Here is a 16,987-nt window from a genome sequence, read left to right on the forward strand (position 1 = left end):
ATAATAATAATGCATGACAAACATAATATTATACGAGTATAATATTATAATTATTATATTATTTTAGGCAAAAATATAATTTAGTATGCATTTTTGTACTACAAATAAAGTCTTATTATTATAAAAAAGTTAGTAAGTTAAAAAAATAGTACAAACGTGATGTAACGCGATTACGACGTCAAACTTCGATTTGATTATCAGATAAGGTGGCGGGTAATAAGAAATTCCCAAAAATTATTATTGTCATTCGGGTCTGTTGAGTTAAATTACTATATTCGATGTGAATATTCAATAGTATCCATAACTAATAGATATAAATTTTAGTGCAAATTACAAACACTATTTTCAATTATCTACAGTGCTGCAAATTATATACTTACCCTTATTTTTATGCAAATTACAAACACTATTTTCGGCTACCTGCAGTGGCGCAAATTACATATCTTTATTTTGGTTGCAAATTACGAACTCTCATTTGAACAAATTATTAAACTCTGACTATAATTTAATAATTTTGTGCAGTCATAAGGTTTGTACGAAAATTAATATAAATAAATAATAGGAATATTAAAATTCGAGTACCGTACAATATAATAATTCTTTTCATATTAAAATATGTCAAGATATATTTATCGTTATTGATGAACACCATATTGTATTCATTAGATTTAAATAATGTAAATTACGTTTAAATTTAATAATTGTGGTATGCCATGTACTTCTATAATGTGAATATTTTGATATTTTATTTTAAGTTAAAAATAATTATTATTACTATAATCATTAAATTATATATATATAACGTCTAGTCTCGATGAACTATAAGGTGTTTAAATAAAAAATAAAACTGATTGAAATGTATGACCTGTATACACGCTTATGGGCATCAAAGTGTTAATATGATTTTTATGAATTATAGTAAATAATAAAAATTAATTAAATATTATACTCGTTTTTTAAAATGTGGTTAATTTGCTAATGAATGTCAAGTGCCAGTTGTACATTATAAATTATGAATAATAATTTAATTTATTTGTTTTATTTATATGGAATTGTCTTTTATAAAAAAAAAAAAATTATAAATTATAAACATTTCATTCGTTTAACATTCAAACTCAACTATTATTATTATTTTAACATGGAATTTTCTATAATATTTTTTATTTAAGATGATTTCAAGTACCAGATTAACTAACCATTAGTATTTTAAATAAAAAAAAAATTTATAGTTTTTGTATAATGATCAATGTAATCGACTCAATAAAACTCCGTGAAATGTATATTTTGACTTAATAAGACGTTGTAAATGATATCTCCAATTTTCCACTACCTTGATATTACATAACTGTAAATTCGTCCAAGTGTATAAATGATTATAAAAACTATAGATTTTATAGGAACGTTAATTGTACGCCCACGTTGAATGCAAAAATCTAAATTTTTCAGTTTAGAAGTATAATTAATTCATTAAGTATTGTAGTTTTGCGTATTTGTTTGTTTTTTCAGTATAACATGGATTTAATACCTGATCAAAAGAAAAAATCAGTGAGTTAATAAATATTTACACATAATTTTAAAAAAACCACACAGTTAATTCCTTTTAGTAAATTTACTAAGAATTTGTCGTTTTAACTTGTTCAATTTATTGCATATTGTGCTTTATTTAGTTTAATTTTTCAATTTAGTTTCACCAATATATATTTTTTTTAATATAAGATAATAAAATATTTCAAAAAAGCTTAGATATTATTTAAAATATATTCAGATATTTTTTTAATATAGTTATGTTGAATTTATATAATTTCCACCGATTTCAAGTAGTTAACACATTTTGTTAATACCTAAAAAAAATGTAAATATCACTAGCATTAAATAAATATAAATTCCACGATATTATAAAAAACAAACAAATACAATTTGTATAGATAATTTAATATATATGTATACTGTTCTGTTCAATCTGCTCAATGAGCAAACAATCGAATGAAAATAAGTTCTTCTACAGTTCTGCATTTTCTCACGTGATAGTAATACCACATCATAGAGGAACCGTTCTCGACGATAAATAATTGTTTGAGAATGTCAATTTCTACATGTCTTCTTGCTGAAAAGAACATAAATTACATATATATATACATTTATTCAATCAGGAAAATGTATTATTTCGCTTAATGTTCTTTATCAGAATAAAATGTAAATTTTACAAATTCATTACTATCATAATCCACTTAATGATAAACAAAGTATCAGACATTTAGAAAATTAAAACAGTAGTTGATAACATTGAACATAATGTTTAATTTATGTTTTCTTCAAATTGAAAAGGAAAATGTGTATCATAATGCTCTATTATAATTAAAGTAGGTTTCAATATAAAATTTAAAATTAAACGTTAATAAAACTGATATAAGTCAAATAAATAATTTGTTCGGAATCGATGTTTATTTATCAGGTCAAATTTTAATTTTATAAGAATTTACACATTTTTTCAAATAAAAAACCGGTGTTATTTAAATTAAAAAAAAAAAAAAAGTATAATCAGTGAAATTTACAATTACCCGCTAGGTTTAAAGTAAATAGTAAAATAATAATGTCTATTATTTCCTAAAATTACGTAATTATCTTTTTCAACACTATATGAATGTCTTAGTATTTGATATAAAGAACAACATTCGAATAATTGTTTTTGAATGTAATATGCACATTACTTATCAAATACTCTTAAAAATTAAAAAAAAATCAATTTGATTAAGATTGTTTTCAAAACTATAAGTAATAAAGGTCTATTTCAATTAACTTAAGCTTTTTGCATAATAATAACTTTATTTATGTTTCACAAAAATGTACTAGAATATTGAATCTAAATTTTCAAAAAGTTGTTTGATTTTTAGCATTACTCCAAGTCTACATGGTTAATTGTAATCAATGAATTTTGTGAACGATTTACCTTTTTTGGATTAAAAAGTAAGTCAATACAGTGACCTAACAATAGCTCAACTATGGGTTATAAGTTATAACTTTATAAATTCATTGCTTATCATTAATATTTTAATACGATAAAAATTTATCCACAGCCATTTTGGTTTTGTATCTAACAACAATATTGAAGTTCAATGGTGACGAGTCGACAATGATATATCACAGTTTCATATTTTTAGCATACTTCATACCTATACCGAGTGCGATATTGGGAGACTCTCGTTGGGGAAAATTCAAGTATGTTATTAACATTTGGTTTCGAATTTAATCAACTTAAACCACGTACTTATATGATTGTTTAAAAATATTATATTTTTTAGAACGATTTTATATTTCTCATCAGTCTACATATTGGGATGTATAGTACTCACCGGTGCATCGATTGCAGATATGTTCAGCCTGGACGTTCAAAAGTTAATTGACAATTATTTTATAGTACCTATATATAATTAGTTTTCGAAACGCAATCTATCTTCCGTTGAATTTAATTATATTGGTACTCAGTACGATAGGTCCCAGTATGAATTAGGTCTCTCAAAAAATTTTTTATTTAATGTACACCACATTTCTTTTAGTAACTTTGATTAAACTTTGACTACGTTTCCAGTCTAGACAATCGACCACCACGAGTAAAAACATACCTAAGTACGAAAACTTAACTTCGCCTTGACCTAGTAAATTATTCGGTAATTATTTGCAACCACCCTGCTACTAGAAAACTACTTATCTGTCTGCAATTTTTAATATAATGAAATTCAAATTGTATTATGAGTATTTCTTTATATCTCAAAATTATTTTGACGATGATTTAGCCTAAATACGCCTAGCATGAGATCTAATTATGGAAAAATGGAAAATACTTCTGAGTTAAAATTTTAAATCGCATAGACGGTACTCAGAAAATATAACAGAGGGTGCATACATTTAACACAGCTTATAAATATGTAAACATGCAAGAACTTGGCCTGCCACATCAGCCTTAAACAAACTTAGTAATCATCTCATATTTTCAAATTATCTTTAAACAATTGTCAGATAAATATCTGTAAGACTTTTAAATATGCTTATTCGCCTATACTCATTCAATTTAATTCAAACCACACGAACAAATCAATTTTAGCTAAAAGTCAAACCTAAATCTTATTTTTTATACAAATATAATTCCTATTCTAAATTTGATAAATTATAATTACAAAAATATAAAATCTAAGTTTATTTATATGAAACTATTAAATATCTTTGTCAAATTAAAAATTATTCATGAAATATTATATTGATATATATGTACAGTTGAACCTCGATTATCCGGGGTAATGATGAGGAGACAATCACACGGATAAATGAAAATCACGGTTAATCAAGACTTTTTATAATAATAACATTTTTTATTTAATTATAATTTATAATTAGAAAAACATAGGTACAATTTCATAATAATGAAATTTTAAAAATTTTGATTCAATTATAATTATAAATATAATAAATATAATAATCAATGTACAATATTGCTTATCTTCATATTATTATCGTCAAAAATGTCATTAATACGATTGTTGATATCGAGTATTATGTTTAAAAATTTTCTGAAGAGTGGGCACGGTTAATCGCAAATACGGATAATCGAGGTTCTACTGTATATATATTTTTTTATCAAAATCTCTTTCACACATTTAAAACACAAATTAAGTATTTAAAAAATAGAAATACTAAATTAAAATACCAACAATCATGAACAATTAATTTCTTTTTCTCACCTTACATTTTTTTTTGTTTCGCTGAGAAGATAAAAGTAATATTCTGCTGGCTTAAATAATACAATACAGAGATATAGCACTCCAGAGTTTAAATATTGACAGGGACGGTTTCAGGAACTTCGTTGAACGAGGAGAGAGAGGGCTAAGTTATAATATTCATGTAATATCATATCATATTATATTTTATATTACTATAGTTTATTTACACTTTATAAGTATAGATAATAGGCACATACCTATACTAATGTAATACATATATTTTTTTAAATATAATCTTGGAAGGGGAACTGCGGATTCTAGGATTTTCTCTGAAGTCATTCCTAAATGTTTAGTTGTGTTTAGTTAGAATATCACATTAGTATGCTTTATTCTATAATGCTATTGTCTTTAAAGTGTCAGTCAAGTACATAATATAATACAAACATAATTTAAGAATATTTTCAAAACTATAATGAATTTTTCAAAAAAACATACATACTATTATTCTATTTCCACAACAAAATATATAAGTATTTAAACTAATTTAAATATATGACAAAATATGATAAATGATGATTCAAGGAAAAATCTTTTTTTTTGTGTGTTTACATGTAATAATACAATTGTTAGTTATTCTATATTTACTGTGTTACGGATCTTAAGATTAGATTACATTTTACATCTAAAAAATTAAGAACATTTAAGTATGATGAATGTTTTACTGATACCCAAGTGGACGATAAATTCTTAACTAACTAGTACATACATCAAATAATCCTCTTAAACATACATTATACGTCTCTACAAGATCTCGAATCGTTATCTTAAAATGTTTATACTAAATTTTATTTATAGAATCCTTGCACTCTGCGGACTATTTTTAATATCGGTCGGTACAGGTGGAATAAAACCGTGCATTTTTGCATTTGGTGGCGATCAATTTCAGTTGCCTCAACAAGAAAAACAGCTACAACACTTCATTACTAAATTCTCGATTGCAGTATATGCAGGAGGATTGGTCTCAACATTTTTGATGCCCGAATTGAGACAAAGCGTACACTGTTTTGGTAAAGATACATGTTTTCCATTGACTTTCGGTGTGACAGCTGTAATGATGATTTCTTGCACAGGTATATATTGTTGATATTTTTAATACTTATCATCAGGTATCATCAAGAAGGTTATATATATATATATAAAACAATAACGTAAGTATTATTTTTTCACCATACGATTCAAAAATAAATATAAAATATCTAACTACTTAATATTACTACCTCTTTCCTACCTGGCTCACAGTCATAACCCAATCATAAGTCATTCTTAATCAATTATAATTTACATATAAAATAGATACATTTTTCAACGTATTTAATTTAAATACTATTTTTTATACTGTAGCGATATTTGTAAGTGGAAAAACAATCTATGTAAAGAAAAAACCGGAACGGAACGAATTAACCAGGACATTTGGTTGTATTTTCGTAAGTGTCGTTTTATCATGTTATATTTTAAGTGACCGGAAATGATTTAGAAAGTATCAATACTTATTTTATTGTCACGTTTTTACATTAAGTACGCACTGCGAGCAAAGATTACTTCAACCGTTCCGAGTAAAACACATTGGTTGGAGAACGCAAAGGGAAAATACACCGAATCTGAAATATCAGACACGAGGTCTATCTTAAACGTTCTTTGCGTATTTACAGCGTATCCAGTATTTTGGTCACTGTTTGAACAACCGGTACAGTATCTATTAGCTATTTTATTAATTACTATGAAAACTATAAGTACAGTAACGAATTTATGATGGGAGGTCCCGGGGGTAAAAAACCCTTACCAATTATTTTTTTAGTTCTTTTCATTATTGAATATTGCAAAATATTGTTGACGTATAAATATTTTAAAACTGCTTTGAAAATTGAATAATGTATCGTTTTCTTTAGAAATGGCTAAATAGATTAGCCATTTTATCAATCGATCGGCGCAAACATTGGATGAAAGTAATCAAATATTGGACGAATTGGTAGTAAAAAAAAAGACATTTACCTTGAATATTGTGAGATTGAGGTTTTTGAATTTAAGTCTTTTTTTCATATGTATTTATATATATATATATATATGAGTATAGAAAATTAATTAAACTGATATAATAAATTACTCAATAAATTTAATAATTAAATTTAAATAAACAATTCAATAGTTTTAGTTTTAATATATTCTGTCAAATTGCTTTATACTTAATATACTTCATTCCTGTTATAATTATAATCTAAAATTTAAGAAAAAATCCTAGGATTTTTTACAAGAAAATTACCACTTATAAGGTATATTATAAACAAATGTGTATTCGCAATAAAACTATGATAATATTTGTGGAGCAAAAGTATTGTTAGGAGTTAGGACACCCCTCTCCTCTCTAAAAAAGTCAAAATTACGTCATTGTGTAGATGAATATCTCTAGACGTTTTTGGATGTCGAGCTATTCAAAAATGTAATACCCCTCCCCCCTCAAATCGAATTTTATACGAATAGGACATATTAAAGTAATCGATCTATGGACCTATATGCCACTTTACTTTGGACAAAGCTAACCCCATACCCTCTCACCAACAAGAAATAAAATAAAATCAATGGAATGTTCTCCCGTGTAATGATGTAAGGTATGTTAACATGGATTAATGTAATGCTTTGTCTATTTTGACATAGAGTTCAAGGTGGACGTTGCAAGCCACGCTGATGAACGGTCATGTGGACTTCTTAGATTGGACTATTAAACCTGATCAAATCCAGACACTAGGACCGTTGTTTTCAATAATAGTGCTACTCCTTTTAGATGTCGCTTTTTATCCGATGTTAGCAGCAATAGGCATCCGAAAACCGTTACAACGGCTCTCTTTTTGCGGTGTTCTAGCGGTCATAGGATTTGTAATCGCTGCTCTACTACAATTTAAAATCATTGTAAGGCCTTAACTCGGAGGTCTAAGTTTTATTTTTTACTCACTTTTGATTGGTTTTTTTTTTTTTTAAGGGAAATACCACTGAAATATCATCCAGACAAGGGCACATAAACATTTACAATGGATTTGATTGCGACGTGTTCTTACAATCAAAGTCATTACACATCAAAGATTACATCGGCCCACTCGAAATGATCAATGTCAACCACACAATCGTGTCTCAGAACGTCACTGCAAAAGAAATTGTAGATATCACATTAAGTTTTGCATCAAATTGCAATTTTGTGCCGAAAAACTACGAGTTCAATACCACAGTGACAATAATTAAAGGAAAAGTAAATATTTCGATTATATAAAATGTATAATATTATTTACTGTATATAATATTACGCTATATCTCTTAAAGATAAGTTGTTACTTGTCGAACTTTGAAAAATTTAATGTCCAATCGATAAATACTCTTCAAAAGTTAAATAAACGAGTACCTATTGTAATATTATGAAACTTTTATTTTTATATCTATTTATTTAATTATATACTTTTGGAATTTAAATTTAAAAGTTTTTAAAAACATACTTTTAGGTGGTATCTTATCACTTGGCCCGATTGAATCCGAACAAAATCGCATTAAATCGAGTCGGAGTTTATGACAGTTTAGTCAAAGAAAAGTTTGGATACCCTAATTTTAGGTTAGTATCTAAATATTGTCTGTAATGTTATGTGTTATATAATAATTTTGTATTTAAAAATAAAGAAATCACATTTTTTCAGGATTGTATCCGATTATACTTTTGATTTTGACGATAATAATATTACATTAACCAAAACTGATCACAACTCTTTAAAATCATACTCTCTTTCTTTGTTTAAAGGGAGAAATTTTAATACCATTATGGTAGGAAAGTGAGTATCCAATACTTTTATATCATTACAATGATAATTATTTACAAGTAAATTAATCTTAGTACTTGTACATATAATGAAATATAAAATAGATATAATATTTTCTATAATGGGAAAATGTTACCCACGCCAACTATGGAAATAATACCAGCCACGTTTTATACACTGACATTACAACGGAATGGTGATCAAATGGTAATATATAGAGTGATTGATCTTTGAATAATTGTTATTAATTTTTGTAAGTATTAGGTAACTAATAAGGAATAAATGTATACAGGATGTACGATTATTTATCAAAGACGAAGGAAACTATATTCACATAATGTGGCAGCTTCCACAATATTTGTTTATGAGTTTAGCTGATATAATATTCATAGTCACCGTAATAAAGTTTGCATTTACTGAGGTACCTATGTTTTTATTATGTTATAGGTTTATAACATTTTTTTTTTTTTTTATTATTATTCAAATAAACATAATTTTATTATGAATACATTAAAATTAGTATGATTATTCTATTTAAATAATATTTTATATAAGAATATATTTCTAAAAGACTTAATTACTAAACTTATTCCCTTTTTTAATTTGTTTAAAATAAAAATGTATAAAATGTTTTTATTACATCATAAGCTCGGATGTTATGATAAATATTAAATAATTGAGTTTAAATATTAACATTTATAAAATTAAAAAATTCATAAATAGTTTATAAAATTATAATTGATTTATGATATTGCTATGACTTAAAAATATATTTTTTTTTTAATTAAGGCGCCAATAAACATGAAGTCATTCGTAGCTGCTGTTAGTTTATCGACTATGGCATTTGGGAATTTGCTGGTCATTATAATTTCAACGATGTCTATTAAAAATCAAGTATCTATAAATTATTTTATTTTAATCCTGAAATTTATTTTAAATTGATTTTGTTTTTGATTTAGGCACGCGAATTTCTACTTTATTCCGGTCTTATGCTTGCTGACACTTTATTATTAGCTTATTTTAGTGTGATTTATCGGAGTAAAAATATTATCATAAGTGACACAAAAACACCAAATGAAAACAAAATAGAAGAAGTAACTGTTTTTAACTGAATATAGTCGTATTTAAAACTTTGAAAATATTACCAAACTCAAAAATATTATTCAATTTAAAATTACATTTGCATAATGCGTATCTAAATACATTTGCGTGTTGAAGCTTAATTGTACTATGGAAATTATTATTTCATGTTTAATTCAAAGATATGTGCATTGTCATTGATGAACTCTAATTTGTGTTCTTTAAAATTAGTAAATAAAATAATTTAATATGCATTATTATTATACTAATATTTAATTTTTTGCGATATTAGTGCATAACAGTTTTAATCTTGAAAAACTTTTCCCACAAATATTTAATCACCTACAACCTGCCGCACCTAATAAATAAAACACGAGTTTATAATTTGAAGTCTGACATAAATTTTAAATCAATACCCATAACAATCACAAACTTTATTTTTTCTTTTAAAAACTAGGAACGGATGAGAATTGTTTTGCACAATACTGCCACCCAATCCCAATAAACTAACTTAACCTAATCTCATAGATTTGTCATTGTGTTCGGACCGGGTGGCAGTATTATGCAAAATAGTTTGACATCGCCAGATAATGATAGTCTGTAAAATATAAATTAACTAGCATAAACAAGTATTAAGACTTAAGTACAAACATTTTATTTTGTATTTTAGTGTAAATAATTCAATGTTTACCGGTATCTTCTATCTCAGTTGTTATTTTTATGCAATATCATTTAAAACTGACATCTCTATAACCTACTAATTAAGTAATCGTTATACGATCATTAGTTCAACCAGTGGCGTGTCATACATGTGTGCGATGTGTGCAAATGCCAAAGGCCCTCGGCTTGAGAGGGGAGAGTATATTGCTCATGGTTCTACAAAAAAAAAAAAAAAAATTAAATAAATACAGTTATTTATAAAAAAATAAAAAAATAATTTTCAATTTCAAATGGTTCTCATTTTCTTAATCTGATATCAGCATAATATCATTATTGATATAAAATATAAATATTGTATTTATGTGATATACTGTACTTTCGTAATGGCGACTAAACGTTATTTATATATTTTTTATATTCACTGTAATTTTCATGGCAATATTCTGGAAACTGTAAATGTTGTATCAAAAGTTCTTCAGTCTCCTAAACAAGAACTGAACACAGCAGTTTCCTGGCTTAATTTTGCATTGATAAACCTTCAAGAATACAGGTTACAATACAGTGACTTTTTCGAAATTACAGTAAAAATGTCAAAAAAATGGTGTATATCACAAAAATTCCAAGAAAAAAGAAGCCCAAGAGTAAAAAAAAAAAAAAAATGATGACATAATCCTCCAAGATTATTGCTTTACTTCAGCAGAAGAACATTTTAAAATAATTATATTTTATTTAATATTGGATAATGCAATAATGCAACTAAAAGAACGTTTTATCAGCTTAAATAACGTATTCAAAATATTTGAAATTATTCAATCGAATTCGTTGATTAATTTAACAGATGAACACATTTATAACTCCGCTGATTAATTGGTAGAATAATATGACTCTGATTTTTCTAATGCTCTTGCAGGTCAAATTTTATCGATTATATCTTGTTTTAAAGAAAAAAATTACAAAACGAACATTGGTAAAAGCATTTACCGAATTACTTGTTATAGAGAACCGAACCCACATTAGCAACACATTTTCTGAAATATATACAGCGTGCATGTTATTTTGACACATCCTGTAACAGTTGCTACAGCGGAACGATAATTTTAAAAATTAAAACTGATCAAATTTATGGAACACAATGTGTGAAGAAAGATTAAGGGGACTTGGAGTTCTATCTATTAAAAACAATCGAGCTCGTTAGTTAAATTTAAAAGAAATAATTAATAATTTTTCAGAAAAAAAAGCCACGCAAACGAAATTTCCATTGAATTTTTATATTATTATAAGGTATTATATTCTAATAATTAATAATATATATGATATGTTATTTTATTTGTATGAAGTAATTTCATCTTATTTTTTATGTAATTGAAATTTTAATAAAAATGGAAAATACCTTATAGATTTGCATAAGAATTTTAGAATAAAAATGTTTACTTTAAATTTGAATTTATATATCTATATCTATATTATTAATAATTAAAAAAATGAAGGTGGGCCTTTTTTTAAGGTTTGTACACAGGCCTATCTTTGGATAAACTGCCACTGAGTTCAACGTTATAATTCTGTTCTATTTATTTATAATTTCAATATTATCAATATCACCCAATAGCTGATATTTTCAAGAACTTAGCAAATAAGTAAATAAAAAAATATATTCAAATAAATTATTTTTCTTCTAGAAATCTAATTGTTTCAAATTATTAATACCACCTATACCTAAAAAATTTTATTTCATTGAAATGGCATTATATTATATTTTCTGTTGTCATTTTTTTAATTAATAAAATTAATTATTTTTTTATTATAATCTTAAATATTCTATCATTTTTTTTAAATAGTTTCTTGTTCTGTGATTGACACAAAATAAATTTCCAACCGAATATTATATAGTAATATAGCTCATACTGATTGGTCACTAAAATAATTAGAAGCTATTGATTAGGTGTTTAACGGTGTATAATATAGGCAATATAGGTACATTAGTGTGTAATAATAATATATAAGAGCAATTTTATGTTATTTTTAACTTGCAATATTATAAAATTATAATGTGTTATAAAAATGATGTATAAAATATTAGTTTATGTATTAATTTAGATTATCATAGTTCAGTAGGGGGAAAGGGTGTTTATAGTTTTCTTTTTTAACCTCTATAGGTTTTTAATTGCTATAGAGTGGCTGATACATGAATTTAGTTTTGGCTCACGAAAAACCAATAATTATTTTTATTTATTAAAAAAATTTTGCTATTGATTATACATTATATTATTATTATAAATAATATAAATATGGAATACACGCATTTTCACATATACATCAGTAAAAAAATCTTAAAATAAAATAGTTATGAATGCATAATAATTTAATGATTACTTTTATGATTTTCTTTCTAAGTCCTGTGTATAACATTTTCATGTAAAAACATAAAAACAAATAACAACCTGATATTATATTTACATTGGCCTTTAATTATTCGTTGAATTTGTGTTTATATCTCATGCACTGTTATTATCAAATTATAAGTTAATACTTTAGCTTGTTTATATGATATCACACTGACAAGGGTGTATAAATATTTACAACGGATTTGATTGTAATATTTTTGTGCTATAGTATCTCAGAACGTCTCAGAAGACGTCGTTGGGATCGTACTAGGCTTAAAATTAAAATGATTTTTTTGTGTCGAAGTTGTCATTGGAGGAGAGGGGAATGTTTTGATTTTATTGTTATCAATAATTTCACTAAAAACTAATATAAAATTATTAAATATTACATTATATTCTTTCTATTGAGAGTTTAAACCACTTAAGCAATATAATAAATTGATTGATGAAAATAGGCTGATCCTTGGTAATTTAATTTATAAACACTGAGGAGCTCTGCTAATCTAATCTAAACTGTTGTCTGCACAGTGCACAATGCTGATTGAATCTTGTCATTGAGTGGGTAATTGAAATATATGTGTTCCATTTAAACATAATTTTATAAGATATTTTTACAAAAATAATCAAAAATTTATCTAATCTTGAAAATAACAAGGAATACTAATGTATCGAACGTACCATAAAATTCATTGTGTCATTAATTTTAAATTTTAAAGTGAAAAAAAAATTTGAAAAATAACTAAAAATCATTAGTATTTATTTAAATATAATTTCACTTCAAATATGCATAAATAAAAATCGCTGTCAACATATTTTTAATATATTTTAAATAAAGCGAATAAATTTAACTAACATTTTAATATTTTATTTTCATAGCCATAATGGGTACATCGTTTAAATGTAGACTAGTTATTTCATTTATACAATTACACTCGTACCACTATGACATTGGGTTTTAAATTAAAATAAGATATTTGTAAGAAAAAATAGAAATATGTTTTGTCTAATAAATTATTTCATTAAAATCTTTTTTCAGTCACTTTAGGACATTTATTATCATTTAGTCCAATTTAATTTAAGCAAAATATTATTAAATCATGTTGGCTGTTGGAATTCGTAACAGTCTAGTTGAAACGTTAAACTAAGGTATATTTCCAAATATTGTTTATTTTACAATAGTTTCTATACTTAAAATAAGAAAAAAGATGATTTTAGAATTTAGGTCAAACATAAATTTGATTTTAACAATAATATTACATAATTGATCTATGTAAAGAAAAACTCGTCAACCATATACCTTTTATTTTTATTTTGAGGGATGAATTTTAATTACATTAAGATGAGAAGTAAGTACCCAAAAAGTTCATAACGTTAAGAAAAAAATAACATAACATTATTTCAGGTATATTGTATTCTACAATGGAAAATTATTGGCCTTACTAATTATATACCTACATAATACCACTCATGTCTTTTACACTCACATTACAACGAAATGGCGATAAAATGGTAAAATTATAAAGTACTTGACCTGAGGTTTATAATTAATCTCTTGTGAATTGTATGAATATATAATAAGATTTTGTAAATTGTAAATACAATGGAACTATATATAAGATGTAATATTATTTACCAAAGACGAAGAAAATTATATTCATATAATGTAGCAACTACCACAATATTTACTTAAGAACTTAGCTGGCTCCGTATTCATGGTAACCTTTGTAAAATTCACATTTACTAAGGTATAATATACTACTATAATAAATTACCCATTTTATTTTTTATTTTTATCATTTTTAAATTATTTAGTTTAAATTATATTTTAGTATACGCCAATTCGAAATGTTGATATAATTTATTGATTTTTTAAATACTTCCTACATACATATTATTGTGTAATACTTGAATTGATAATTTGATATAGTCCTCGTTGAATATGAAGTCCTTCATACCTCTTGTTAGTTCATTAACAATTGCATTTGAAAATTTGTTAGATGTAATTATTTCAACAATGTCTATTCAAAATCAAGTACATATCAGTTATTTTTTTTTTTAATAATTTAATGTAAACATTTCATTCATTATCCCGTTTTTATTTTTAACTTAAGAAATAAAAATGTCTACTATACTCTAGTCTTATGTTTGGTGACGCCTTGTTACTTTAGTGAGATTTATCTAAGTAAAATTTCAGTATAAAAATTAAAATATTACACCTATTGGGGACAAAATTGAAGAAAATTACTGTTTTTGAAAATTATAGTATATAAGACCAATAATAAATATCGAACAATACAGAAATACATGTGCGTAAAGAGTAATATAACTAAACCAAACTACCTATACTGCAGTACTGAATAATACTTAAATTTATATATTTAAAAATATCATGACTCATGAAATATTAATTGTCATTAATAAATACACGATATTGTTTAGTTAGAGAATGTCTTTAATATTTTATTCGTAAAACTTAACATAAATGAATATAATGTATTATTTTTCGATACTGCGACCAGGTGAATAATATGAAAAGTGTAATTAAAAATTGTCACAAAACGTTTGGTTTTTTTTTTAAACGATTCGATTGAAGATGGTGTGACAAATTTACGGATAAGTGAAGCGTGCTTCGTATATAATTACGTAGAAAATGAAAATCGTCCTTGAAGTGATCAGCGTGTTTGTGGCATATCTAGTATTCTATTGAGTGAACAAATGGTAAGTGTAGGATATACATTATTATTACTACAACTATAAATAAATATATCAAAACAATTTATATTGTGATGTGACGTCACTTACAAAGTAATTTCGCTTGAATTCTTCGCGGTAAATTGGTCGTAGTAATTTTGGATGGTTGAATTGATCGCTTTTAGTATTGAATAGTATTATCGCTCACACGTAATTATAATTATATTAAATTCTAAGAATTGGCAACTGAATATTAACAGTTATCATCCCTTATTAATAATATTGAATATTACTTGTATTAGATTTATCGTAAAACAGTATAAATAGTTTTATGGTATAATATCTAGGTTATAAATTACAATTAGTCTAAATGTTTTGAAATGTTGCAATGTTTTTGTGTATTGTAAAATATTGAAATATAATTATATACCTATTTATGTAAATGTTTTAAGTAACCGAGAGTAATATTTTTATAAAAAAAAAAAAATTTAAATCGTTATTTTTCGCTTTAATATAAAATTGCAATAAAAACTATATAAAAAAAAAAGTACTTATATGTTTTTTTAAATTTTGAATTTAAAGAAGAACTACTTATAAGAAATCTTGAAGTAAATGTTTAAACTTTAAGCCCGTAGTTATAAAAAAGTAGACAAGTGGTATCGCTCTACTTAACATAAAGTATCGAGTGGGTAACTGTAATGAATTCGTTAAATTTGAATTCAATTATATATCATTGTATTCTAATGGAAAACGATTTTTCAGTCAGCCTATATCATTAAATATATTTTGTGATAATTTTTTTTGATATATCTATTAAAGTAATTTATTTTACTTTGAATAATACAGTGGGTTAATATTATATTTTCCGAAAATGTTGCATTTTTTATTATATAATTATATGTGTTTAATTATTAAAACCATAAAAATATAATAACATCATTCTTTTTTTTTGTCAATATTGAAAAACAGTAAAAACGTGTTTATATTATAAATAGTTGCAATATCTTATAATAAATCAAAAATTCCATTGTGTTTAGTAAAAATCATAATAATATAATAAACTTACAAGTCTTAAACCCTCACGAATAATATTTTTTTTATTGTAACAAAATAATTAACATCGTTAAAATACATAATTTTTTGCAAATTTGAACTTAAAATGTTTATTATAAAAAATAATTGTTTTTCAATATTTATGGTTAAACTATTCATAAGAAATCTTGTGTTAAATTTACAAAAATTAGATATAAAACGTAAAGATTTATGAATTTCCAACTAAAAAAATAGTTTGCAATTTTTCGCGATTTTAACATCAAATGCAATAAAAAAAATATATATATATATATATGTCTGTATTTTTAATACTTTTATACAGCTACAAAAATAACTGATGTGAGATAATTTACTAAAATAAAAATTTTAACCCAATTTGTTTATTGAAATTTATAGAAAAAAACTAAAAAAATCGAAATTTTTTAGATCTAATTTATTATCCAAAGCTACCCAGTTTAAAAATCGTAGTATTTTATTGGTAAAAATAAAAACACACACAGTGAAAAATCAATACATCACTCAGCTCAAAATCTAAAATTGAAAATTATATCTATGAAAA

The 16,987-nt window shown here is 24.7% G+C and overlaps 1 protein-coding gene across 1 annotated transcript; it reads left to right on the forward strand.

Moving 5' to 3' along the window:
• Positions 1 to 1,512: 1,512 nt before the first annotated feature.
• Positions 1,513 to 9,675, forward strand: LOC112601523 (peptide transporter family 1-like). Its single transcript, XM_025349193.1, has 15 exons — positions 1,513 to 1,545; positions 2,892 to 2,964; positions 3,075 to 3,216; positions 3,300 to 3,392; positions 5,568 to 5,842; positions 6,114 to 6,196; positions 6,289 to 6,456; positions 7,422 to 7,673; positions 7,744 to 8,007; positions 8,255 to 8,361; positions 8,444 to 8,575; positions 8,668 to 8,770; positions 8,856 to 8,984; positions 9,353 to 9,457; positions 9,523 to 9,675. Exons 1-15 carry the CDS (start codon positions 1,513 to 1,515, stop codon positions 9,673 to 9,675), a joined length of 2,112 nt encoding a protein of 703 aa, XP_025204978.1.
• The last annotated feature ends 7,312 nt before the right edge of the window (positions 9,676 to 16,987 follow it).

Source organism: Melanaphis sacchari, unplaced genomic scaffold, assembly GCF_002803265.2.
Source record: "Melanaphis sacchari strain LSU unplaced genomic scaffold, SCAv2.0 Contig79_pilon_pilon, whole genome shotgun sequence".
Classification (NCBI taxonomy): domain Eukaryota; kingdom Metazoa; phylum Arthropoda; class Insecta; order Hemiptera; family Aphididae; genus Melanaphis; species Melanaphis sacchari.

Bases quoted from the DNA above. Each gene is read 5' to 3' on its own strand.
- LOC112601523 (XM_025349193.1), top strand. From the start codon at position 1,513: ATGGATTTAATACCTGATCAAAAGAAAAAATCA. The intron at 3,217-3,299 runs GTATGTTATTAA...TATATTTTTTAG, and splicing joins TCTCGTTGGGGAAAATTCAA to AACGATTTTATATTTCTCAT. The intron at 7,674-7,743 runs GTAAGGCCTTAA...TTTTTTTTTAAG, and splicing joins TACTACAATTTAAAATCATT to GGAAATACCACTGAAATATC.